The following is a 24,678-nucleotide window of genomic DNA, read 5'->3' as shown; positions in this document are numbered from 1 at the left end:
AATGCAGTCGTAGGCCAGTTCTCTGGCCTGGAATCTAGCTGTACGTGCAGCACCCAGAGAATATCAGTATTCCTTTTGAAAATGGAAACTAATTTTCTTATAACCATTGCTGCTTAGGCTAAGCAGAGAACCCCATAATCTACAGGCACTATGATGTGACGTTTGACAGTTCAGGTATCTCCAATGGAGAACATTGCCAAATGATTATTCTGAGATCCTCAAGACACTGTCAGTTACCTGCTTTAGGCACTTTATTAAAAACATCTCCCCCCCCCCGGCCTTTCCTGATTTTCTTTTCTTTTCTTTTCCTTCTTATATCTTTCTCCCCCTCTGATGTGTTTACATTTTTACCCTGCTTTTGTGGGTCATATTCTCATGTTATGTTTTAGGGCACAGCTCCATGCCTTAAACTTAAAGCACCATGTTGAACACTGCTTAGGCTTTTTTTTTTTAGAATGAAAGCAGTCAAAAAAAACAGAACAAATAAACAAACAATGCTCGGGGGAAATGCCACAGCAAAAAGAACTTACAAGTAGGGGGCCACAAAATTATACCTCCATCTCATGGAAACCAGCAGATTTTTCACCAGCCTGCTTCATTCACCACCTTATTCATGCCCTGCTAATTACCAGCATAGCATACGTCATATGAAGAATACAGCACACAACTCTGCATGGCACTACTAAGGGAAGAGTGCAGGCCAAACTGAACATGGTAGGGGCAGCCACACTGACTCGTGCAAATGGTGCAGTCATGTGAATCTAAAATGGTAGGTTCTATTTTTTTACAGCAAAAGGTGCACATTGACAAGCAGAACTAAATTTTTGTCCCCTGCTGTAACTCCCTGTATTCCATCAAATCATGATTCTCCCTACCCACAAATCCAGTGCAATTCTGGTATTAGAAGCAGGCTGGTGAAAAATAAATTTAGTTTTATGCCTGTCCAGCCCACAGGGTTTGTTTGTTTTTTATGAAGTTCCTGTGATAATGAATGCTTCAGTGCTGGGAATCCTGACACTCAGTATATATACTCAATATATACCCCCTGTTGTCCTACTGTTGATGCAAACACAGAAAAACAACAGCTTATTCATGGCAAATAATCTCAGTGGTGTCAAATACTACATTTACCCTACTAAGTAAGGAAATTTGTGAAGTAATCACTACTCCAGCTCTAGTAAAGTGAAATTCCTCTTTCTGGAACAAAAACACTCCCTGTACATTATTTTATATGCTTTGAGGCTTGTTGGAGATTCAGAAAACATAGGCGAAGGCCTCAACAGTTAGAAACAGTTATTCTAAATTCAGCCCTCCTTACCTATTAATACACTTTTATATTAACCACACACAGGCTTGTATGTTGAAGTGCTCTTCAATTTAGAACTGTTTGAGTCCTTCCCACCCCACCAATAAAGTCAACACCAGGAAGTAACAGAAATGCCATCAAGAAAACAGAAAGCACACTGAAAACTCATCACCAATTATGCCCATGAACTCAGCTCAAAATTTTACTCCAGAACATTCTATGACCACAGAGCTCTGGAAGTGGGAGGGGGACAAACCAAGGAGTAACCTTCCTTGTATTCATGGGACTGACTTTTGAATAAGCGTGCAAAAAGATGGGCTCTTAGATTTTCAGCCTTCTTTATCTCTGCCTCTTCTGTCTTTTTAGCAGTTCTCTCACCTAACACCTTGCTTACTTTTACTCATGGTTCCTTCCCTCCTTCCATCAGCAGCTTCCACTTACCCCTATTTGCTATGTTTTACATTCCCTGTCATTGGACACCCACCCCATACCTGAAAAGGGACAGTGCATATTCCTGCATTGCAGGGGGTCCTGCTGCTGCCTCTCTACCAGGCCCAGGACAGGCCTGATAGACTACAAAAGGACTGCTGCTGCCCAGCAGATACTACTGTTTACATTCTTTTAAACTGCTTTTCAATTGTGTCTTGTTTTTAATTGTTTTTTAATTGTTTTTAACTGTTTTATGTGTTTTGGGGTAGTTATTCAGCTGTTTTTGTTCATATTTTGATTTTGTATTTTGGGTTTTTATATTGTAATTTTATCTTGTGAACCACCCTGAGACCTGCGGGTATAGGGTGGGGTGTGTGTAAGTAAAACTAATGACCCTCAGGATCCCTTCCAAAGTCTGTTCACTTCCTGCCCTTTTAAATCTGGGGTCTTCCTTGGATTATTATTATTATTGTTATCACAACCCAGGACAAAATTCCTGCGACTTTTTGGCAAACAAGCTGGCAAAATTATTTTTAGGCAAATCTGCATGTTGTCTGACACATCATGCAACTAAAATGGCATCTATGCAGAAATTGTGAATATGGCTAATTCTGAGGGCATTGTTTAGCTTTAATAACTTCATGTCTCTACAAAATGGGTTCTAAATTAACTTCTACACACACAAACACAAACATTTTAAAGAAGTGAATGATTACGCACCACTTGGGTAACTTTGGACAAGTTGGTTTAAGTATATTCAACAGACAGCAATAGAATGAATTTATTTCAGTAAAATGCAACCACCAAAATCAAATTACAAGTGAACCTTCCAACTAAAGCAGTCCACGAGGCTTCAGAAATATTATCTTTATTGAAAAGAACTGTACAGGTCTTTTTTTTTGGGGGGGGGAGATTGCAAGAACTTGTTGACAACTCACTACTGCATAATGCATACCACATGAGGCATACAAAGCAGGTTTCTACATTACCCTATTAGCAAGCCATTCACATAGAGGTAGGTAGTTTAGTGTTATGTGGTCATACTACTACAACACAGAAGTAACACATAGCAAAAGTACATCAAGGGGCACCTATAATTTCTTTAGGAAATGTTTCAGCAAATATGGCTAGATCTAGAACTGCAGGTACATATGCACTCTCCAAAACAATATTTAGGCTGCAATCCTAACAAACTTACCAAGGAGTAAGCTCCACGGAACACAGTGGGACTCATTTCAGAGGTAACATGCATAGGATCAGGGTCAAAACCAAGGTTAGTTTCCCTAGAGCAAAATCATCCTTGCTTAGAAAAGCCTTCAGTGAGAATGAAGGATGGAAAGTTACATAAAAGGCAGCATGGCACAACCTGCAGAAGCTGAGGCATTACATAGCCAGCTCGCTCTGCTGGATTTAAAGAGCCAGCTACCACAACAGCATGTTGGGAAATTTTTCTATTAAAAGGCACAAGCCTACAGATTATCAAGGACTGAGAGGAAGTGAGATCGCAGAGAAAAGGAAACTGAATCCCCAGAAGTTGCAAGCAAAATACAGCCTATTGTGCCTGATGGGCTTACAAAGGATCACAAAAGCCTTTTTTTTTTTTTACTCCCTGCAATTGGTACCTGTTAGCAGTGCCCGTGCTGCTCCCTCCGCTGCTATGCTTTCTTGCCCGGCTCAGCCTCTGCGGTGGCTTTGGGTCCTGCAGTCCGAGGCTCGGCATGGAGGGGAAGGTCGAGGCATACCCATGCTCACACTCTGCAGAAATCACCAGCAAACGGGAAAGAGAAGGGTCAGTCAAGAGGGTACAAAACAGTAGGTTCCAAGGACACATGGACTTAGGCAGGAAGCTTCAGCGAGCCCAGAGAGAAGTCCTCAGGGAGTGGCTTCAAACCACCAAGAACTCTGACGGGACACAGGGGCTACAGACAACAAGCCACCTGTCCGAGGGAGAGCCCAGAACATAGCAGGCAAATGCTTGGGATGGCATGCCAGCAGTGCCTAGTCTCTGCCATTTGGGGGGGGGGCATCTCTCCACCCTGTTTATCTACAGCATGTGAGCCTGCTCGCCCTCCCCCTTTTCCCCAAGCCCTCCCCAAACACCCCATTCATTAAAAAGGGGAGAGAGAACAATTCCCCCTTATGGGGGACGTGTCACTCCAATCCCCACCCCCTTCCTCAATCCAGTTACCTCTCTCTCTGCGCTCCAGGTATTCAGCTGCCTCCAGAAGGCGCTGGATGTTAATCATCTCCACCCGTTCCATAGCCCCTGGGCTGGATGAGGCCGCTTGCCAGCCCCTGGGCACTCTTAGATCTTCTCCTGGAGAGTTGAGAGGAAGGACTCCCCGCTCTCCCCTTTTACAGCAAGGGTGGCAACAACTCCGCTTCCTCTTACCGGGAGGGGACGGGCACAGGGCAGCAGGCGAGGCGGTACTAAGGGGCTGGGGGGTCCCTTCTGATGCCTCCGGGAAGTTTGATCAGCGAGACCAAGAAATGGAGAGGATCTAACAACTCCTGCCGTAGTTGCCCCTGGACCCTGCCCACATCCTCCTACCTCGAGAGCCTGGCGCTCAGTCTCCTACCCCCCTTCTTCATCCCCTGGTCAAGGAGCACCGATCCTGCCCGCGACCCCCCAGTCCTGATCCTTGGCTCTCGGGTGCTCTTCCCCCCTTCTCCGCCGATCTTGCCCCGCGCCTTCCCCTCCCTACACTCCGAGTCCCACCATCGATCCCTCCTCCGACCTCTCCGTCAGCCTTGCCCCGCTAGTCCTGCATCCTTGCTCGCCGCCGCTGCCCGCTCCTTCCCTTGACCCTACACCTTCCCTCTCCACCTCGGGGCTGCCCCTGCATCCATGGTCCAAGCCCTGTTCCCGGGGATCTGGCGGCCGTTTTCTCTCCGCCTCCTGCAGCAGATCCTGTAGGTCCCTGCCTCTTTCACAGTTTGTTTACCTCTGGTTAGAAATCATGGGAGGCGGGGGGAGGGGACACTCACACACGCGCACGCACACACACACACACACACACACACACACGAGAAGACTCCGCCGCGGGGCCGCTTGGGAAATGTAGTTTCCCTGCCTGCGCTCCCCCTTCAAGGGCGGGGAGCGTGCACAGGAGCAGCAATAGCAATGGCATTGTGGGAGCCTCTTGCCTTCCGCGTTGCGCGCACCCTTTCGTGGCTGGACGAAAGCGGCTGCAGCAGCAAGGCGATCATCGCCGAAGCAGGCGGGCTTCATTCGCCCACTCTCCTTCCCGTTGCACCCCTGCGTTTCTTGGGGGGGGGGCTGGGAATGGGGGAAGCCCCTTCCCCGTTTATTCCCCACTTAACAAAATCCGAGATCTAGGCTCAGTGAGACCTTTTGAGTGATGCAGGCTAGTTTCTTTCCGCCAAGACGCTCGTTGAGGGAAATCGCTTGCATTTTAAAGTGTCACTCGCACTTTGTGCAAATTAAGCCACTAACTTGCACAGAACAGCTTAGGAGCCAGAGCCTGTCTGGATCTGCTCGGAAGTAATCGCCACTGATTTCAGTGGGACTTGCTCCCAAGTTGGTGTGCACGGAATTGTGGCACAAATGTGTGTGTATGGGGAGGGGGTGACATTACAAGACTGCATATGTTCTGCATTGCTTTTATTTTTATTTTTTAAAAAGCATTTTCATGCCTTCCGTCAAAGCTACAAAATTCTGCTCTTGCAACTCTTCGAGCAGACGCCGGAAGTCAGTTTCGCTGAGATCAGTGGGACTTATTTCGAAGTAAACACATTTTTGATTGGACGACAATCGTTCACCTCATGTTCCCTATGTGGCAGAGCTGTCCGGTAAAAACGCGGTAGTAGGAGGGTTAGTCTGGATGGGGACCCTGCTGTTAATCCACCCGAGGTGGTGTAAAAAGCACAAGGTCAAACGTATTCAGAATCAGCACTGCCAAATCTCAGCTTCTGGAGTCTTATCAGGACAGGAATATCTCAGCCTAGAACTGCCCACTCTGTTTGCATGAAAGGCTCCCACTTAGGAGGGCTGATTTGTCTCCATGCCAGTCTGATAGGTGGTTTGTTGCTGCTGGCCAGCGTCATCTGAAGCGTTATCAAGTATTTTAATTTTTGACTGGTGATCAAAGATCCCTGGTTATTTCATTGGTGGAGGCAGAGGAATGGTTGATGGAAAGCAAGCACGCACCCTTCTCACAAGTGGTCCTTTCATTCATCCACCCCCTACCACTTTGCCAGGCCCCTGTAATTATTTCAAGGAGATGCACTTTTCATATTCAGATTATTCCCAAATAATCAACTGAAAATTTAAAAAAGGCTGAAACCCTAAGCAGGCTTACTACTTGAAAGCTAATTCCATCAAAATCAATTGGACTAACAGCACAAGCCTAACCAATGGCTACTTATACATAAGCCCTATTGAATTCAATGGAATTTACTTCCAGGTAAACAGGATTAGAATTGCAGCCTTACTTAAGAGAAAATAGGTTTAGGACGAGAGTGTTAACGTGAAAAATACTGTCATTTCTCTTCAATATACAGTGGTACCTCAAGTTAAGTACTTAATTCGTTCCGGAGGCCCGTTCTTAACCTGAAACTGTTCTTAACCTGAAGCAACACTAGGTAATGGGGCCTCCTGCTGCTGCCATGCTGCCGGAGCACAATTTCTGTTCTCATCCTGAAGCAAAGTTCTTAACCCGAGGTACTATTTCTGGGTTAGCGGAGTCTGTAACCTGAAGCGTATGTAACCCGAGGTACCACTGTAATGTAAGGAGAAAGCTCACTCTCGCCCTCAAGTTTTATTCTTCAGTGTGGCAGCATGTACACTTCGGAATTCCCTGTTCATTGATATTAGGCAAGAGCTTTTGCTGTATTGTTTGTTTGTTTGTTTGTTTGTTTGTTTGTTTGTTTGTTTGTTTAACAAGCTACCCAGGCATATATTTTAATATGTTTGCAATTCATATTTTTAAGTGCTGGTTTTATTTCTGTTTTTAATTTTTTCAGCTTAACCTTTTTTAACATCTGATTTTATTGGTAATTTTAATGTAGATGTTTTAGGTAAGCTGCTTACAGGTTTGGATCATTAAGTATCTAAATCCTGTTATAGAAATAAATTTCAGAAGTCCACTTTTCTGTTTCTATGCCCCCCCCCCCATCCTTTTTATTGGTGCTGCCATTGTTGCCACTCTAGAAATGCAGTAATGGGCCAGATTGAACTAACCTGTTCTGCAGGTTGATTAAAATTCGGCTAATCAAACAACAGCAAATAAAAACAAAGAAAAGAAAAACATTAGAAGTTATAAACTGAGCCACCTAGGCTAACAAAAAATGCAGCATAAACTGTCACACAAAAGCAAGAGTAACATCATACTTTTATTAGGAACAAATTAAAAGCCATAAAGAAATTAGCCAGCTTTTCAGGTGATCTGAACTCTTCAGCAAACTGGATGGTAAACATACACACACACACACACACACACACACACACACACACACACACACACAGAGAGAGAGACAGACAGAGAGAGAGAGAGAGAGAGAGAGAGAGAGAGAGAGAGAGAGAGAGAGAAGGGGGCACACAGAACTGCTGAGCACATGATGGAAAGACAATGTCTGCAATTTGTAATAGTCAGTGCTTTCTTTCTAAAAAAATGTTTAGGGGTACTCTCATTTTCCTACTCATATTGAAATACTGCCCCTCAGTGAGGCCAAACATAGATTCACAAAATGTTTAGGGGTATGCATACCCCTGCGCCCCCCCCCAAAGCACTGATAATAGTTGAAGAAAGAATGATGGGGAGGACATGCTGTGCAGAAGTACAGGACAATCCTATGCATGTTTCCTTATTCAGAAGTAAGACTTCCTGTGTTTGATGCGTCTTACTCCCAGGTAAGGGACGCGGGTGGCGCTGTGGGTAAAACCTCAGTGCCTAGGACTTGCCGATCATCAGGTTGGCGGTTCGAATCCCCGCGGCGGGGTGCGCTCCCGTCGTTCGGTCCCAGCGCCTGCCAACCTAGCAGTTCAAAACCACCCCCGGGTGCAAGTAGATAAATAGGAACCGCTTACCAGCGGGAAGGTAAACGGCATTCCGTGTGCTGCGCTGGCTCGCCAGATGCAGCTTGTTACGCTGGCCACGTGACCCGGAAGTGTCTTCGGACAGCGCTGGCCCCCGGCCTCTTAAGTGAGATGGGCGCACAACCCTAGAGTCGGACATGACTGGCCCGTAAGGGCAGGGGTACCTATACCTTTTACTCCCAGGTGAGTGTGCATAGGATTGCAGCCTTAATTAAGTTAGACCAGGCTTCATGTAAAGGATCTCAGGTTGTCCCAAAAACTGTAGGGACAGAGAAGCACAGCTGTTCTCTCTGCAAAAATATAAACGCTAGCAGTTCTTCAGGCATGGCTCTAGCCCTAATTGCAAGACAGAAGGAAGAAGCAAAGGAATATAGTATGCAGTAATCCTTGCGTTAGCAAAGCTGGAGATTATTTTATTTTATTTTTTAAGTGGGGAAATGTGCTTTGAATGTTCTTTAAAAGTATAGTGGGTACACAGTAAAGGAAGAATCACAAGTGGATCGTGCAATTCTAGGATCCTGGGCAAGTGAATTAGTTATTTATTTAGTATTTCATAAAAAGCTCCTAACATACCTGCAGGAATGTGGCTTGGGCAAACTCAAAACAACCCAGGACTGTGCCCTGCATCGAGCAGGAGCTTGGACAAGATCCCCTACAAGGGTGGGAAGCCTTGAGCCCAGGAGCTATATAAGGCTCTCCAAGCCTACACTCCAGTCCTGCGCTTTTGCCTGGCCGGAATGTGTCCATCTCGTGTGCCTGGATAAAAGACTCATACCTTTGAAGCACATTCAGAGCACATTCTTTCCCTCAAAGAATTCTGGGCACTGTAGTTTGAGGGTTGCTGGGAATTCTAACTCTGCAAGGGGTAAACAACAGTGCCCAGAATTTTTTGAAGATAAGAATGTGCTTTAAAGGTGCACAGTGTGTACACAGTGTATTGTGCGTAGACACGTGGATGGGTGACTCCCTGGAAACCACACGTAAGCTGCCTTGGGGTTCATGACAGAAGAAAGGCGGGGTATAAATGTCATAAATCTTCATTGCAGGAAAGTACCCAGCTGAACAAAGGTAAGAGTCCATAGCTCTGCTTGCTTTTGCTGGCCCTGCCCAGCACTGGCATGCAACTCCTGGAGGGTTGTCCATGAAGGCATGTAGCCCTTGGGCTGAGAGATATTTATTTATTCAATGCATTTATATGCCACCTTCTATTCAAAACATTCGAGGCAACCCACAGCAATATAAAATGCAAAGCCATTCAGATCATTTTACTTCAAAAATAAATATGACACCACCCAAAGAACCAAACTAAAATACAGCAAGCTCATACTAATGAACCTCAAAGGCCGAGGAGAACAAGTGAGTTTTCAACAAGAGCCGAAAGCACATCACTCTTGGGGCATGCCTTACTGCCCGCTCCAGACAGTCTTCTAAAAGTCTATAATTTCAGCAAGAGTTGGGGGCATCAAGGGAGGAGAAAACTATGGCTAAAAATGTAAAACACCCCCCAAATAATCCTGGGTACTGTAGTTTAAGGGTACTGGGAGTTGTAGCACTTCAGGGAGGGAACTACAGTTCCCAAGATTCTTGTCAGGGGATCCTTTAAATGTTTGGTGTGTACACAGCCTATATCTTTGATTAGGATTTTCAAATGTTGGTCTGCATTCCTTAGCCCAGAAAATATGAAGAGTTCTAGTGATGAAGCTAAGAGGGTTTGGTCCTGAGCAGTGCTTAGAAGGGAGACCACTTGGGAATCACCACTGCTGTCGCCTTGTGCAGATAGCATTTTATTTGTGTGTAGGGGCCAAATGTAATTGTGCCACCTGGTCCTGCCCCTTGGCATGCCTGATCACCATGCACTGAGCACATAGACTGGCATGAACCTGTGCCCTATTTCCCATGTACAGATCATGTTGTAGGAGCCGAAGTGCATTGGGTTCTATGCACCCCAACACATAGAAGTTGATCTCACCAATGGGGCACGGCAAATTATCACAATGCATAGAAAAATGTTATCAAGGGTGGGGTGGTTGATTACTTTGGCAGAAGAGTGGGTTACAAATAAGATGGCATTTAGTACCCTGTAAAACAGACTGTAGGTGATTGCCATCCAGTTTAATGACTGTCTTCTAGGACAGGTCTTAACTGCAGAAAGTCACTCTCCTACTAAATGAGCAAAACAGTCTTCTGTCAAAGTGTCCACTCTTGCCTTTCTCTTCAGTTCTCATATCATAGGGATAGGATCGCCAACATCCTGGCTTTCCATAACAGGGCACAAGGTTCAACATCTCATGACGCAGACCTGAGAGATGCAAGGTGCGGACTGGGTGAAAGTGTCCTTCCAAAACAAGGGTAACCATGTCTGGGACTGATGGGGCTGGAGTCCAACAACATCTGGAGGGCCCATCCCTCTTCTATAAGCAAATTACACCCTGGTGTGGTTGCAAGATTCACAACAACAATCCAGTGAGTAGGAATTATCTGCCAATGTTCATGCCATCAGTGAAAGGTTCAAAGCTACATCAGGGTGTCCCATGATGCTCACTAATCCATAAACCCCCCCAGGAACTGTATGTAAACAATTGCCTTTCAAGCTCAGCTCCTCATCTGGAAAGTGGGGCCATTTTAGGAGTTTTCTGAGATTGAAGGAAATAAGGGCTGTAAAATTTGCTTAGCAAAAGTGCTATATTTTTCCCCACACCCAGAAAACACAGTTAGGCTGTGGAGAAGGGGCGTTGTTTGGAGGTATTTTGGAATTTTACTTCTCACATCAACTTTTCGGTTGAGCTTTCTTCTGTAAACATCAACCACGGCAAATAATGCAGCCCCCCCCCTTTAAATGAACTTCTCATCATTTCCTTGGAAAGTCTTGTGACAGTTAGCTTGTTAAAAACCTCTCGTATCACAAGACACACACCACAGCAAAGTAACCATCGAATGGAAAGCCAGAATACCCTCAAGAAGTACAGATCAGGTCACAGTCAGGGAGAAGAAGAGAGCACCTTTTATGGGTAATGATGTCCTTGTCAGTTCATTCTTTGGATTTCACTGCATGCCAACTGGCAGCTTTGACACCAATGGGCTGCCTCCTCCCACTTGACCTTTTAAGAAAGGGGCTGTTTACATCTTATTAATGGCCACTTCAGCACCCAACCCCTTCCATCTCTGAACAAGATCCTGAATCCAAGGAAGGACCTCCATAGCAAATTCCTGTTCATAAGCACAAACTCAAATTGCCAACACACAAACTGAAGAAGCAGGCTCTGGTTTATCTTAAGATAATGAAAGAAAAGTGTTTTCTTATGAAAACACTTCCCAAACTTTATATATGGAAATAACTGCACTTGGTTTCAGAGACGCTGGGCAATATCCTGTGTTTATCATACTTAGAGCAGACCCAGTGAAATAAACAATTCTCTTAAGTATTACTTAGTTGGATGTCAGTCACTCTTTCTGAAGCAATGCTTGTCACTAACATGTGCATTGATAAATATGTCTAAATATTTAATATTTTGTGTAATTGGGGCACCCTGTGTGTAATCTTTTACCCTTGATACCAGAGGATATAACAAAATTCCACTACCATGAATATATGTGTAAACACTCCACCACTATTTTACCACCTACCTTTGTTGCTTTGCGTCTATGATACATATGCTTCAACGTCCAAGATAAGCCTCTATGGCTATAGCAGCAGGAGGCCTCAAAGTCCACATAAATGCACAATACTGTTCAGATACCCATTCAACCTGAGAATAATATTGCAGTGGCATTCCATAGGGATGCTTCAGCTACACACATATTGCTCAGTGTTATCAGGGGGACCAGAGGAAAAAGGACAAGAAGCCACTACAATTGCTAACCTGCCTTATTCTTAGACAAGCAGAAAAACAATGAAAGCATAATTTTAAAACCTTCCAGTGTACTTGCGACTAGTGATTCCCAAGGGCAGAAAGTAGCATGGATGAGATTCAAATGATTTCCTGGCGGCAAGTTGGAAAGCAAAGTGATTTGGAGAAGAATGCGTAGCCCCTCTGCAGGTATCAAGTTCATTCCATGTTGGTCAACTGTGAAAGCTAAGCATGACATCTGGATTCTGATAACAAAACCATTTTGCCCCTCGCTGTCCTGCCTGCCCTTCTGCTGCAGCAGACACATTCCTGTTGTCTTTCCTTTAAACCCTTCATTTATCTGCCTTCTTAATCAGGTTTGCCAACTCCTGATGCTCAGAAAAGCAAGTCAACTCTCATCCTCATCCAAATTGCAAGAGAGGCTTATATATTATGTGATCTAAAATAATACATTTTAGATTGCTTTTTATTTGCCATCTGGTTTCTGAGCCTTTAGGCTACACTGAGGTCAGACACTTTTTTATTATTATTTTTACTGCAGATACATGGTGAAGAAGAAAAAAGGAAAAGGGAATAACGGATGAGATGAAGTTGAAGCACATACAAGGAAAAACAATAAAGAGAATGAACTCAAGCTACAGTGAACTTGAACTATGCTACCTCATTCTAATAGCAGCACTTGCAACTTACCACCAACTAGAAATTAATACTTCGACTGATACATACAGAATAAGTGAGATGCTTCTGATAAAAGAACATAAACAATGCTTTTGGCTAACAGACCAAAAGTGTTTTGTTAAATGCATGCTGAATGCCACAGGCACTCAACCTTATTTCCTATGTGTGTCCTTATTTTATCATTCTACCTCTGTCATAGCAAAATGAATCTTTAAATAGTTAATTTGGGGAACAAAACAATGTATTTTCACAAACATGAAAAATAGCCATGGGGCTATGCCAGTGGTTGAGCGCTCTTCATAGAGGGGTCTTTGGAGCTCCTTCCTCAGGGCTACTTCATCTGATATGGCCTCAAAGGGGTGTTGGTGCTAAAATCTTATTGATAAGGCAGACCTCCACATGGAGTGCTACAGACATCCAACTGACCACAGTGTAAATTTGCTAATTTCTTAAATGTATGCTTAGGTACACCAATATATAGGACCATGGCTGGTTGGCTTTGTAGTATTCTGCTACTCTATCCCATTACTGACTTGTTCTGCTACTATACATAAAGACTATTTCTCCATGCATTGCCCTAGTGTTGTTTTCTCACCATTTCCTGATTCTTTCTTTAGGGGAAAATATGGTTAATTCTGTCCCCGTAGTCTTAAAAAGTTTATTCATACTGATCATGGTGTTGTTTTGACCAAGTCCACAGAACATTGTCTCCTCTCTTTCTCCACCCCCTCCCTCTCTCTCTGTCTCAGAAATTGTTCTCTTTCTCTTCTTAGGGGGAAAACCCCAGGATTTAAAAAGAAGATTCTGTTGCATTTAAACCTGTGCAACAGTGGGGCTGTCAGGGCAGAAGTCCAGGGCACCAAACAGCAAAAAATATACAGAGGGCCCTGTAAGGCTATTAATCTCAGGATTATTATTTTTTTAAAAAAAACAACACCTAGCTGCGCCATTGCTATGAAGTCTTCTGTTACTAAGTTTGTGATGTGTTGTTTTAGATTATCCATGTCTTATGTTGTATGCATAGGGACGCAGGTGGCGCTGTGGGTTAAACCACAGAGCCTAGGGCTTGCCGATCAGAAGGTCGGCGATTCGAATCCCCACGACGGGGTGAGCTCCCGTTGCTCGGTCCCTGCTCCTGCCAACCTAGCAGTTTGAAAGCACGTCAAAGTGCAAGTAGATAAATAGGTACCACTCCGGCGGGAAGGTAAACAGCATTTGTGTGTGCTGCTCTGGCCCCATGACCTGGAAGCTATACGCCGGCTCCCTCAGCCAGTAAAGCGAGATGAGCACCGCAACCCCAGAGTCAGTCATGACTGGACCTAATGGTCAGGGGTCCCTTTACCTTTTTATGTTGTATGCATGTTGTCAGTTTTTTAAATCCACTGTTGTGATGTGTGCATATGCATGCATTTCCAGAAGCAAATGTGACCTTTGTAGGAACTTTCTTCTGCTATATTAGCACCAAGTTAATGCTGACAGTTTTTCATGGTTGGTACCTTATCCCGCATAGTCTACATGCTTACGATGACCAATGCCTGAAGAATATAGTTCAGCCTCCCACAACCTGATGTGTGGCTGTGTTGTTAAGGCTGATGGGAGCTGCAGTCCAAAATAACCCAGAGGGCATTAGGTTGAGGAAGTCTGATGTATATGTTATGGCCTATCACAATCTGATTGAAAACAAAACGGAAATGAACAATAATAAAATAGTATCATGTTTATTATTACTTTGCAATTAAGATTGATCATGGGCACACACACTTCACCCAGCCCTCATTATGAAAAACCTCATCAAACACACCAAAAGTACTGTTAGAAATTTCTTTTTAAGCAAATACTTCAGAAAATTGCAAAGATTTAAATCTTTCAAAATACATAAAAGCACTTAGAACAGAAATCAAAACAGAGCATAACATAATGTTGAAAAAGCAGGAAAGGCAAGGTACTTCTTGAGGAACCACCTTGAGGAACCACTACCAGAGCTTGTAGTTCAAAGCAAAAACCTTTTCTGCTCACTGTCGTCAGCTATGGATTATGACTATTGATGAAAAATTTGCCAAGTGGTAAATTTAAGGAAACCTCTTTCACTAGAATAAGGTCCACAACCTCTGCTACAAATCTGTAAAGATGGTAGGGGTAGGGAATCACACCACATTTTTTAAAAAAAAAACCCAGATCCTTCGCCCAAAAAAACCTTGCAATTAGATGCTAGTTGCATATATACTGGACTATGGTGTTGGTAACATCTTAAAAATGCTTAACTTCACCCATGATTGAACCTAACTGTATGTATGCCAGGACCATCACACAGTCTACAAGAATCCCCATGTTGAAGCCAAGCCAGGTGGATGGCAGCTTTCAGACAGTATAGCTCCCACATGGACTGCCACTAGATTACAACGTATGAAGTGGATTAATCTTTGGAAAAACAGTGAGTTATTGTTGAATGGTACAATTGCTAAGAATCACTGTGGTGTTATTATTTTGCTTTATCTGGAGTCCATGTGGCTTTTGTGTGAATTGTCTTCTACGCTTTATGTACACATGCTCAGAAAGTCCCATGGCTCATTTGTCCTACACAATTATAGCATTGGTCTTAAGGATGCACGAGAAAGAAACTTTGGTGCCACTTGTCAGCCAAAAGGCTATATGGCTGGCATTTAGCAGTGGCATTTAGCAGTTGCAGAAAATGCTCCACATCAAGGATTCCAGCTTGGGGGGGGGGCCCTCCAAACATTTTTCATTATGTCGGAGGGGTGTCAATCATTATGTAAAGCACATTTCTAGGCATTGGGGATTAAAAAGAGAAGCAGGAGCCATGGTGATCTGATGTGGTCCAACTTTTTATCAACCATGGAAGTCACAAAGCTCAGATACTAGCACTGGTGTACCACTGGCACCACAGTAGCGCCTCTGACGATGCCACATTTTTAGACAGATCACTGAGTCTTGTGACACCTTGAAGGCTGACAGATTTATTACAGGAATAGCTGTAATGGGCTACAGACTATGTGGGCCACAGAATAAAAACGTTAGTCTTTTAAGATGCCACAAGACTCTTTGTTGTTTTATAACAGACTAACGTGGCTTCCCTTCTGGAAATCATTAAGGTCATGTAAAAATCATCTTGAGACAATTTCCCAAGAGGGTGAAAGGTCCTTACTGATATGCTGATGGGCTGGCTAGCAAAGCATGTAGGGTATAATTATTATTGTATTGCTAACCTAAAAAAAAAACCCCATTTCAGGTTTCAGCAATTATCTCATAATGAACATATGGATATATCCTTAAATGTTTGCAGCCAGTAATGCCAATGCCTCTTTCAATCATGCATTTTTAAAATATAGATATTCTTCTCTCTCCGTTATGGGTGCTTTGTATTGTTTCCATTTTGATCTACAGTGCAAACACACATGTTGAAGTTACAGTGATCTTGTGCTGCAACTGGGGATTCCTTTCTTTAAAAATGTTTAGGCCTGATACGTTTGTTTAAAACACATGCCCAAGTATTATGCTTCTTGCAAAATGAATTAAACTAGTATGACATTACCATTATTGTGAATTATGCCAGTGCTGGGCTTTATAAAATTAATGCAAATATTGCCCTCAAGCAGTACCCTGCGTCCGGAGACAATGACATATGGTGTATGAGAATCAGAAGATGAAATGGAACTGAGCTCTCCTGTTCCAATGTGAGTTATAAACAGGCACTGGAAAAGTGAAAATGATAAATATTTTATATAAGGGAGGGGGAAGACAGTGCACAAGCCAAGTGCAACCTGCCATAAAAAAATGAAATGATAATGTTGATGTTAAGTCAGAGTTACTTTTTCTTTCTTCGCTGCCTTTAATTATCCATTTATTTATTTTGCAAAGTAATTGCACACGTTGTTTTAGTGGACTGGAACGGTCGTCTCACTACATATATATATATATATATATATCCTAAAAGAAACTGCGGCTTTCCCGAAAGTCCTATTTACTGGTCCGTATGGGGGCGGGGAGCGGGGATGGCACTACCAATCTGCAGCTAGTAAACAAGAGGTGAGCGCGAATCTGCATGTGCCCTCCGCACGAAGGTTTACGGTAGAGCACTGGCTTCACAAAGCCTTTGATGTGCCAAAAATTCAAAAGCAAAGCGAAGTGCGACAGAAGCCTGGAAACATCCTGGAAAAAACTTCCAATCTTTTATCGAGGCCTATGAGTTTCTGGTACCTTGACGGGCATAAATCCAGCTGGTGGAAAAATAAATAGAGAGGAAAGCCTTTCAAACATAAATAACTTTTACTGGCTGGCAAAGCACCCGCCCCAAGGAAGAAGGACACGGAGCATTTTCTGGGCAGCCTGAGCGTGCTCTCCTTCGGGAGAAGCAGGGCGCCCCGCAGATAAAGGATTTCATCACTTGCTTTGCAATCCTGCAGGAATTTACGAGGGGCTCTGCCATTCCCTGCCTCGCAGGGGGAAAAGGCTGCATCTCGCGGCACCCCTTCCTGCCCTTGCCGCTGCTGCGCTTCTTCGCCCTGGCCAGAAGGGCCCCTGCCCCTTTAAGCGGAGACTATGACATCACCCGACCACAACTCCCAACAAGGACACCCTCTCGGCTGCAGGCGCCACCCCTTGATCTCCAGGCTCAGCAACGCGTGACGTCATAGGGATGAAGGGGCGCCCCCATTGGCGGAGAGGCCCGGGATAGCCGCGCCTTCCGAGTTAGAGCGGGGCCAATCAGAGGAGAGGAGTTTGTCTCCATGTGGAAACCATGTGGTTCTGAGCAGGAGGAGGAGCCGGGGCTGATTATACTGTAACCCAGCCAGGCGGATCAGAGTGCAGCCGAGGCAGCCCAGGCGTTTGCGTTGCAGCCTCGTTGATGAAACTTCAGGCCGGGGGGGGGGGAGAGAGGCGGGGGCTGCGCGTGGACGCTGCCCAAGTCCTCACGCCTTGTTTGTGTGTGTTTTTTAAGAAGTTGTACAAAAGGGCATTGGATAAGCGCATTTTAAAAAGTTTTAGTGAAGCAGAGCTACATGCGCCGGGGGGGGGGGGCGGGCTGCAGCACTGTTGTTTGCAAATGCGGGCGGAGAAGAGAAGCCAGCATCTGCTCCTCAGCATTTTCTAACCGTGCACAAGGTGTGAGAAATCCAGTGTAAACCGAGAAAGATGCTTGTTGCCCGGGGGGGGGGGGACGGGACACGCACGTGATTTCTCTGGAGGAGATTACAACTCACCAAACCGACAGCCCCACAGACTTTCAAATCGGGTCCAGGGAGACTGCAGTGTTATTCCACGGAGGCGTTATGAATACTCGGATTGCTTTCTGAAGCCAGTGCATTGCCGCCCCTCCATTTATCCAAATAGCTGGGAGAGCGTCCCAAAAAATACGGGATAATCGAAAAGTTCGCATTAATGAGAGTGCTGCTGTTTACATCAAGTTTCATATTTATATAGGCCTCCCTGCAGGAGACACCTGGCGAATTCAAAATAAATAAGGCTGTAGGAGGAGGACATAATGGAGGCGAGGAGTGTTCCTACCGCATATGCCTTGCTGATTCAAAGAGAATATAAAAATAAACCATTAAACTGACAGCACCATTTAACAACACGCAGATCTTCCGCTGTAAGCAAAATTACTGTTTTGAGTTCAACTACTGTCAGCACCGAGAACCCATGTAAGATAACTGGCGGGGCTACTTCTACAGAACTGGCAAGACAATGCGTAGGTTGCTGCGTTGATGTAATCCCTTGTTGTTTTCTCCCTTTCTTTGGCATTGGATGAGGTCTTTTTAGAAAGCTTGGAAGAGGTTTTTTAAATGCTCTGGAGGGAAACTGATACTGTACTTTGGTGCAGGTTTGTTTTTGTAAGCTCAGAAAGAGAGAGGCGAGCCTGACCCAGTTATGTGCACCACCTTCACCTGCACTAATGAAAGGAGGTGACCAAGAGACATGGACTGGTCCCACACGGGCCAAGTTGCCGAGAAAGAGAGCTGCGGGCGCCACCCCACCCTCGTGGGCTACCTGGCTACTTTGCTCTTTGCCTACGTGACTTCCCATTGGAAAGGGGGGGGAATGAGCGGGGGTGGGATCCTGCTCCATTAATTTAGCTCATCTGCCTTGTGTGATCCGGCCGCGTCAAGCGAAGGTCCCTCCACCTGAGTCCTCAAAAGTCTGGTTGGGCGACTCAGGAGGAACAGGATTTACAAGGAAACGAGCTGCCTTCTAAAAATATTTCCATTGATGACAGCAAGGCCTGTGCCATTGCAAAGCTCGACGACCAGGAGGAGGAGGAGGGGAGGCTTTGTCGAGTCTTCTCCCTCCACCCTCCTCCCGGAAACAATACCCATATCCACTTATTCATTAAAAAGAGAGAGAGAGAGAAAGCGATCAACAAAGGCTAAGCGAGTTGAGCTGCAATGGAAATTTACACGGGGGGATTGCGCGGGGGCGACAGGAGGGGGGGGGAGCGCTAGATCCGTCAGGCCCACTTTGTCCGTGGGGCCGAAACAACAAACGCACAACCCAGAGACTGCTTGCAAGATGCAAATAATAAACTTAAACCCAAGGGGAGCGAGTTATTTCAACACCCCCCCCTCTTCTTCCCCACTGCAGGGGCTGACGCGATGCATTGCTTTATTTATTTCCCCCATGACCTTCCTGGTACGGTAGATCACACGCCAGCGAGGTTTGGTTAAAACGATCCCCGGCTTGTTATTGTTCTAGGAGCCCCGCGCGAAGACGTTGCAAACGAGCGTTTCCCGACGGATTGTTATTTTCGCTGACGGCGACGCTAGCGAGGGGGGAGGGGTGCTGGGGCAAATCCTTTTCCACCAGAGGGGGAGAAAAATACACATCTCTCTCTATTTGGTTACCCCGCTTTTGTTCCCTTTCACTTATTATCCGGCTCGGTTTTCTGGACGGATGAGGGAGGGGGAGGAGTGCAAGAGTTTAAAAATATAAACAAGCTCCCTCCTCCCTTTTCCTTTCTGCTTAAACCTTCGAAGTATTCCCGTTTGTCTACTAGCCGAGCATAAAGTTTGTTTTGCATTGTCTCCCCTCCTCCCTCCACACCAGCCCCTAGTTGGGCCAGTTTTGTTCTCCCCCCCCCCTTTTGACACATTACCAGTCTTTTATGGGAACGGGAGATCTCAGAAAAACATGCCACAAAGATGCAAATATAACATGATGACATTGTTCTGGGTCACTTTACGGATAGCACGGGTTGTGGCTTTGCTTTGTTTCTGTTTCTAAAAAAAGAGAGAACTATACAAAAACAATGTTTTTCTAATTCGATCGGGTGGTGTGTGTGTTTTTTTAATAAAAAAAATCGAAATCTCTTGGTGCATTAAAAAAGAAATACCGTATATATTTGCTGGGATGTGGTTGTAAGGGTGAAACTAACCGAGAGTTTAGCCTGATCTGGTAGCCCCGGCTCTCTCTCTTTCTGTCTTGTTGCATCTTCATGAAGATTTTCTTCATTTTCTGTTGTCATCGCACATGCCTGGCTCTCTTTATTTTTTTATTTTTTAAAGGAGCAGCAGAAGAAGGAACCAAACATAACCAAAACTCCACTTACTTTTGTTTTCCTTCTCGATTTGCTCCAGGTAACTGGCTGCTTCCAGCAAAATCTGCACGTTCTGTAGGAAAGTGTTGATCTTCTCCATGGAGTCCTCGCTGCTGGTGTTGAAAATGTCACTGAACGGGCACCTGGACATATTATCTGCCACTGGCAGTTGCTGCTGCCGCGGCTGCCCTACGCCAGGCTCCACAGCATCCTCTTCATATTTGAATTCCTTCCTCGGCCTGCCACGTTTCCCCATTGCTTCTGCAAATGGAAACTTTGAAATTTTTAAAGCCCTTTTGGCCGACTTTCCTCCTCTTGTTGCAGTTTGTGTGAGTGTGTGAGAGAGAGTGCGTGTGTATGTCTAGGAGAGATTGAATGAATCAAGGGACCTCTTGATTCAAAGACTCCGGGCAGGTCCTAGTGCTCGTCTTTTTCCTTGTCTATTAAAAATGGGAGTTCATTTCTTTCTTTCTTTCTTTCTTTCTTTCTTTCTTTCTTTCTTTCTTTCTTTCTTTCTTTCTTTCTTTCTTTCTTTCTTTCTTTCTTTCTCTTTTCCCTGTTTTTTTTACTCAAAGGATTGAGCAGAGGTTCAACCACATTTTTATTTTATTTTTTTAAAAAAACATAAAACCCCTATTGGAATAAAACACATATTATCCCTGCACAGTGTTATATAGGCAAAAAAGGTTCCCTGACCCCAAGGAGCTTACAGTCTGATTCTCTGTCAAACACTGGGAGAAGGAAGTGCAGTACAAAGGTAGGGAGGTGAAACTTGAGGAAATGAAGTTACATGATATACACAAAGCTGGGTTACAACTGGGAATAAAGGTTAAGCCAAAGGGTGTCTAGAAAAAGTGGAAATAATTATAACATATTATTTTTCATTTTCTAATGAACAACACATACCTTTTTCTTTTGTCATTTCAAGTGTAAGCCACATAATTGTTAAGAATCTTATACCTGGATAAGCCGGTATTATTCTTGTATTATTCTGAAAAAACCCGAAACAGTGTAAACAGTGGTTGACATAGCCCACAACTTAAACAGAAGAGAAAAAAATGGAAAAGGCTTACAAAATGGCAGTAGATGGCTATAAAATAAGGACAAACATCTCTTATTCCTAAATGTTGAAAGGCTTATTTGAGTTGTACATGGAACACTTTATCTCTAAAAAATTGAGACATAAATAGAAAATGCTTTTAAAAAACTGGGATGGGCATAGGAGGGTGTTGTACACTGAATTTTCCTATTGGTGTGAATGAAATGTAGCACAACATGACAATGGTATATCACTTTTTAAAAAGTCCACAGGTATGCTGTTTAAAAAGGAATATTAAAATCTGGGACAGAGACACTAGCATCATAAGCAGAAAAACTAACACAATAATCCCCACATCTGAATTCTCTCTCTCTCTTACATTCCCCAACTGATAAGATCTTGTAGTTTGAAGACCAAGGAAATGTTATTTTTCCTACAAGAGATGAACTTGCTGTGGAAAAGACTCACAGTTCCTCTGAACAACTGTGCAACAACTTAGTCTTGATTGTGAAATAAACAATAATCAGGAAGGACTGCCACAGAACTACCACATGAAAGACAGAAATTCAGTAATTTAATACACATATGATGTGAGCATCATTTCTCATGCTGCACTGTCAGGAGCTGCTGGACGCAGCTGCCCCATGTGGTTAATCACTGAACTGCAGGCAGCAGTTTCTTTTAAGTAGGGTACCTTCAGACCCTCCAAGCTGGCCATGGGATCTTCCTGGGCAGAAAGGACTACTATAACAAGCTTCCTGTTCCAGCGATGCCTCACCTGAAAAACAAGGTTTTCCTGAGGAGTGGCGTGTTCTTTTTTCCTGGGTCTGGTTCCTAGTTTGTCCTCTGGTTTTGATTTGCTTTATTGGCAAAATATTACTAAAACAAATGATCAAAATGCCCCATTTCACATCATGGAATCTTAGGAGTTTCTATTCATTTTGTGTGTGCTTTTTATGTGTATTTATGTTGCTGTCTTAACTGGTTTTTCGGCTGTGTTTTTGCTTTAATGTTTTCATTCTATATTTGTTTTTCAAGCTGTACACTGCTTAGAGATTTTTGAAATGCTAACCTAGACAGCATCTTAAAAAGCAGAGACATCACCTTGCCAACAAAGGTCCATATAGTTAAAGCTATGGTTTTCCCAGTAGTGATGTATGGAAGTGAGAGCTGGACCATAAAGAAGGCTGATCGCCAAAGAATTGATGCTTTTGAATTATGGTGCTGGAGGAGATTCTTGAGAGTCCCATGGACTGCAAGAAGATCAAACCTATCCATTCTGAAGGAAATCAGCCCTGAGTGCTCACTGGAAGGACAGATCGTGAAGCTGAGGCTCCAATACTTTGGCCAGCTCATGAGAAGAGAAGACTCCCTGGAAAAGACCCTGATGTTGGGAAAGATGGAGGGCACAAGGAGAAGGGGACAACAGAGGATGAGATGGTTGGATAGTGTTCGCGAAGCTACCAGCATGAGTTTGGCCAAACTGCAGGAGGCAGTGGAAGACAGGAGTGCCTGGCGTGCTCTGGTCCATGGGGTCACGAAGAGTCGGACATGAGTAAACGACTAAACAACAACAACAAAGTGGTACACAGTATAAATGCTTTTAAACAAGCAAAGAAATACATTTTTAAAAGGTGACATTCACGTGATCATGCCTCCTTGATGGTGAATGGAAAGATAATAGGATCACAGAATTGTAGATTTAGAAGATACTCCAGGGGTCATCTGGTCCAACTTCATTGTAGATTTAGAAGGAGAGTCCACCACCTTCTGAAGTAATCTCTTCCACTGTCAAACAGCTCTGTTGTAACTCTTGTGTAGTCATTATCTCCTTTCTTGTAATTTAAATCCATTGTTTTGGGTCTTACCTTTTGGAACGGCGGAAAGCAAGCTTACTCCATGTTCCATGTGACAGCCCTTCAGATATTTGAAAATGGCTATCATATCAGTCTTCTCTTCCCCAGGCTAAACATCCCCGACTACCTCAACTGCTCCTCATAAGGCTTGGTTTTCAGACCCAGTATGATCTTGCTGGCCCCACTCTGCACATGTTCCAAATGTTAGTATATATAGAAACTTCTGGGTTTTGTGTCACTGGCATGTAGCGTATTGTACAAAAGTAAGAGTCACATCCATTCTTCTGACCATTTTTGCCACTGACTTCACCCAACACTGATATGTGGCCCCTGGAAAGTTCCCCATGTAGAAATGTGGTTCTCGGGCTAAAATGGGTTCCCGGTCCCTGGTTTAAGGGATACTTCTGACACCAATGTTCCCTTTCTGTCAGAGGTGCTAAACAAATATCAGAATTACCTATTGAGGGATTCTGATGCCAGATTAAAATTGGACCATGGTTACAATTACCTATTACCACTATTACCTGATTCTTCACCTCATGTACCTTTTAATGTGGACTATTTCCTCACTCAGCAGTGAGTGTACTATATCTTCTACAATGAGTATCACAGTGTTGATGTTAGATATATATTTCCAGAAGTATACATTGAAAGCTCACTGTTGTCATTATCTCTTTTTAAACAAGTGTGCCCAACACAATGGTTATATTAAAATGCATATTACAGAGACGGCTGTCTTTTAATTGCTAGAGAATAGATGTCTGCCATTCAGATACATAACATGAGCCAGAGGTTTGGTACTATTTTTGATGTAACCATTTGTGATTTTATCTGTGTAGAAAAAGGGTTAACATGAATAAACAGACATTGATTTTTCTGCTTCCTATAACAAAATATTGTGTAGCCCCCAAATCTATTACATATTTTGGAAATTGACATGTCTCTCTGTCCATCTGTTCTCTGTGTTTTGGACACCTCTTGCCATCCAGTTTGGCACAAGGGTTCCCTTGGTGGAGGAACTGCTTGTCTGAATATTGGATGCCATTTTGAATCAAGTCAGCAAACTGAAACGTTCCATACTGCACTTATTTGGACACCTCTTGAGATTTTGTCACCAAACTTGGCGCATCAGCTCACAAGATAGAGGAATCAGTTAGGATATCATCACATGCCATTTTGAATCAAGATGGCAGGCAGAAATGTTCCAAATTGCACTGATTTGTACATCTCTGAAAATATTGCCACCCAATTTATCACAAAGGTTCCTGATGTTGAGGAGCAGCTTTTGGATACCATTGGACGCCATTTTGAATCAAGATGGGCTACTGATCCTTTCAAAATTTGGAGACTTCTGAAGATAATTTAAATGCTAGGCTGCTGCTGGAAGAACCCTATCCAGAGGAACACTTGGCATTCCCCAGAGCAAACATTACAGACTCTGACAACAAACAGCAAGGAGATACAGGTCTCTCAGAAGTCACAGTAGCCCAACCTCCTCTACAAGACACAGAGGGTCCCTGAACAGAATCAGAGGCCGAGCCACCACCCAATCTGGGGACCACCAGTACCTAAAAATGCAGGCCCATTCAGATGCCAGATACTAGAGTGCCCATTTGGAGAACATGGACTCCTCAGGAGTAAGAGACTATTTGTGGGGAAGCTGTTTGTCACAAGTAGACCAAACTCTTCATGCAGCCCAGATGGTCTGCAACTTTGCTGTGGGTGGGACTCTAAAGGTTCTTGGTTAAAAGCCCCAGTTCCTGGCAAAGAATGCTAGAATGTCTTTGTACCAGCTCTTTGGCTGGCCTTTGTTTTGACCTTGGACTGTTCCTTGACCTTGTCTCTTGTGCTTTGACTTTGGACTGTGACCAGATCTCTCTTTTCAGATTGCCTCATGAGTGGTCTGGGAACTGCT

General features: G+C 44.1%; 1 protein-coding gene across 3 annotated transcripts in view; it reads right to left on the bottom strand.

The window, feature by feature from the left end:
- The window catches only part of MXI1 (MAX interactor 1, dimerization protein), a 75,806-nt gene extending 55,505 nt beyond the window's left edge, over nucleotides 1–20,301 (bottom strand). The window contains exons 1-2 of one of the 3 annotated variants that reach the window (XM_081193130.1): nucleotides 19,881–20,301; nucleotides 3,358–3,490 (exon numbers count right to left, since the gene is read on the bottom strand). In XM_081193130.1, the coding sequence (XP_081049256.1) occupies nucleotides 3,358–3,490; nucleotides 19,881–20,124 (377 nt within the window). In that variant the 5' untranslated portion in view covers nucleotides 20,125–20,301. Of the gene's footprint in view, nucleotides 1–3,357; nucleotides 3,491–3,923; nucleotides 4,675–19,880 lie in introns of those variants that run through there. The other 2 variants (XM_081193129.1, XM_081193131.1) reach the window with 2 other exon arrangements.
- Nucleotides 20,302–24,678: the final 4,377 nt, after the last annotated feature.

This window comes from Podarcis bocagei, assembly GCF_964188305.1.
Source record: "Podarcis bocagei genome assembly, chromosome: 4".
NCBI lineage: Eukaryota > Metazoa > Chordata > Lepidosauria > Squamata > Lacertidae > Podarcis > Podarcis bocagei.
The sequence above is the reverse complement of the archived record's forward strand: the minus strand, read 5'-3'. Positions and strand labels throughout refer to the sequence as shown.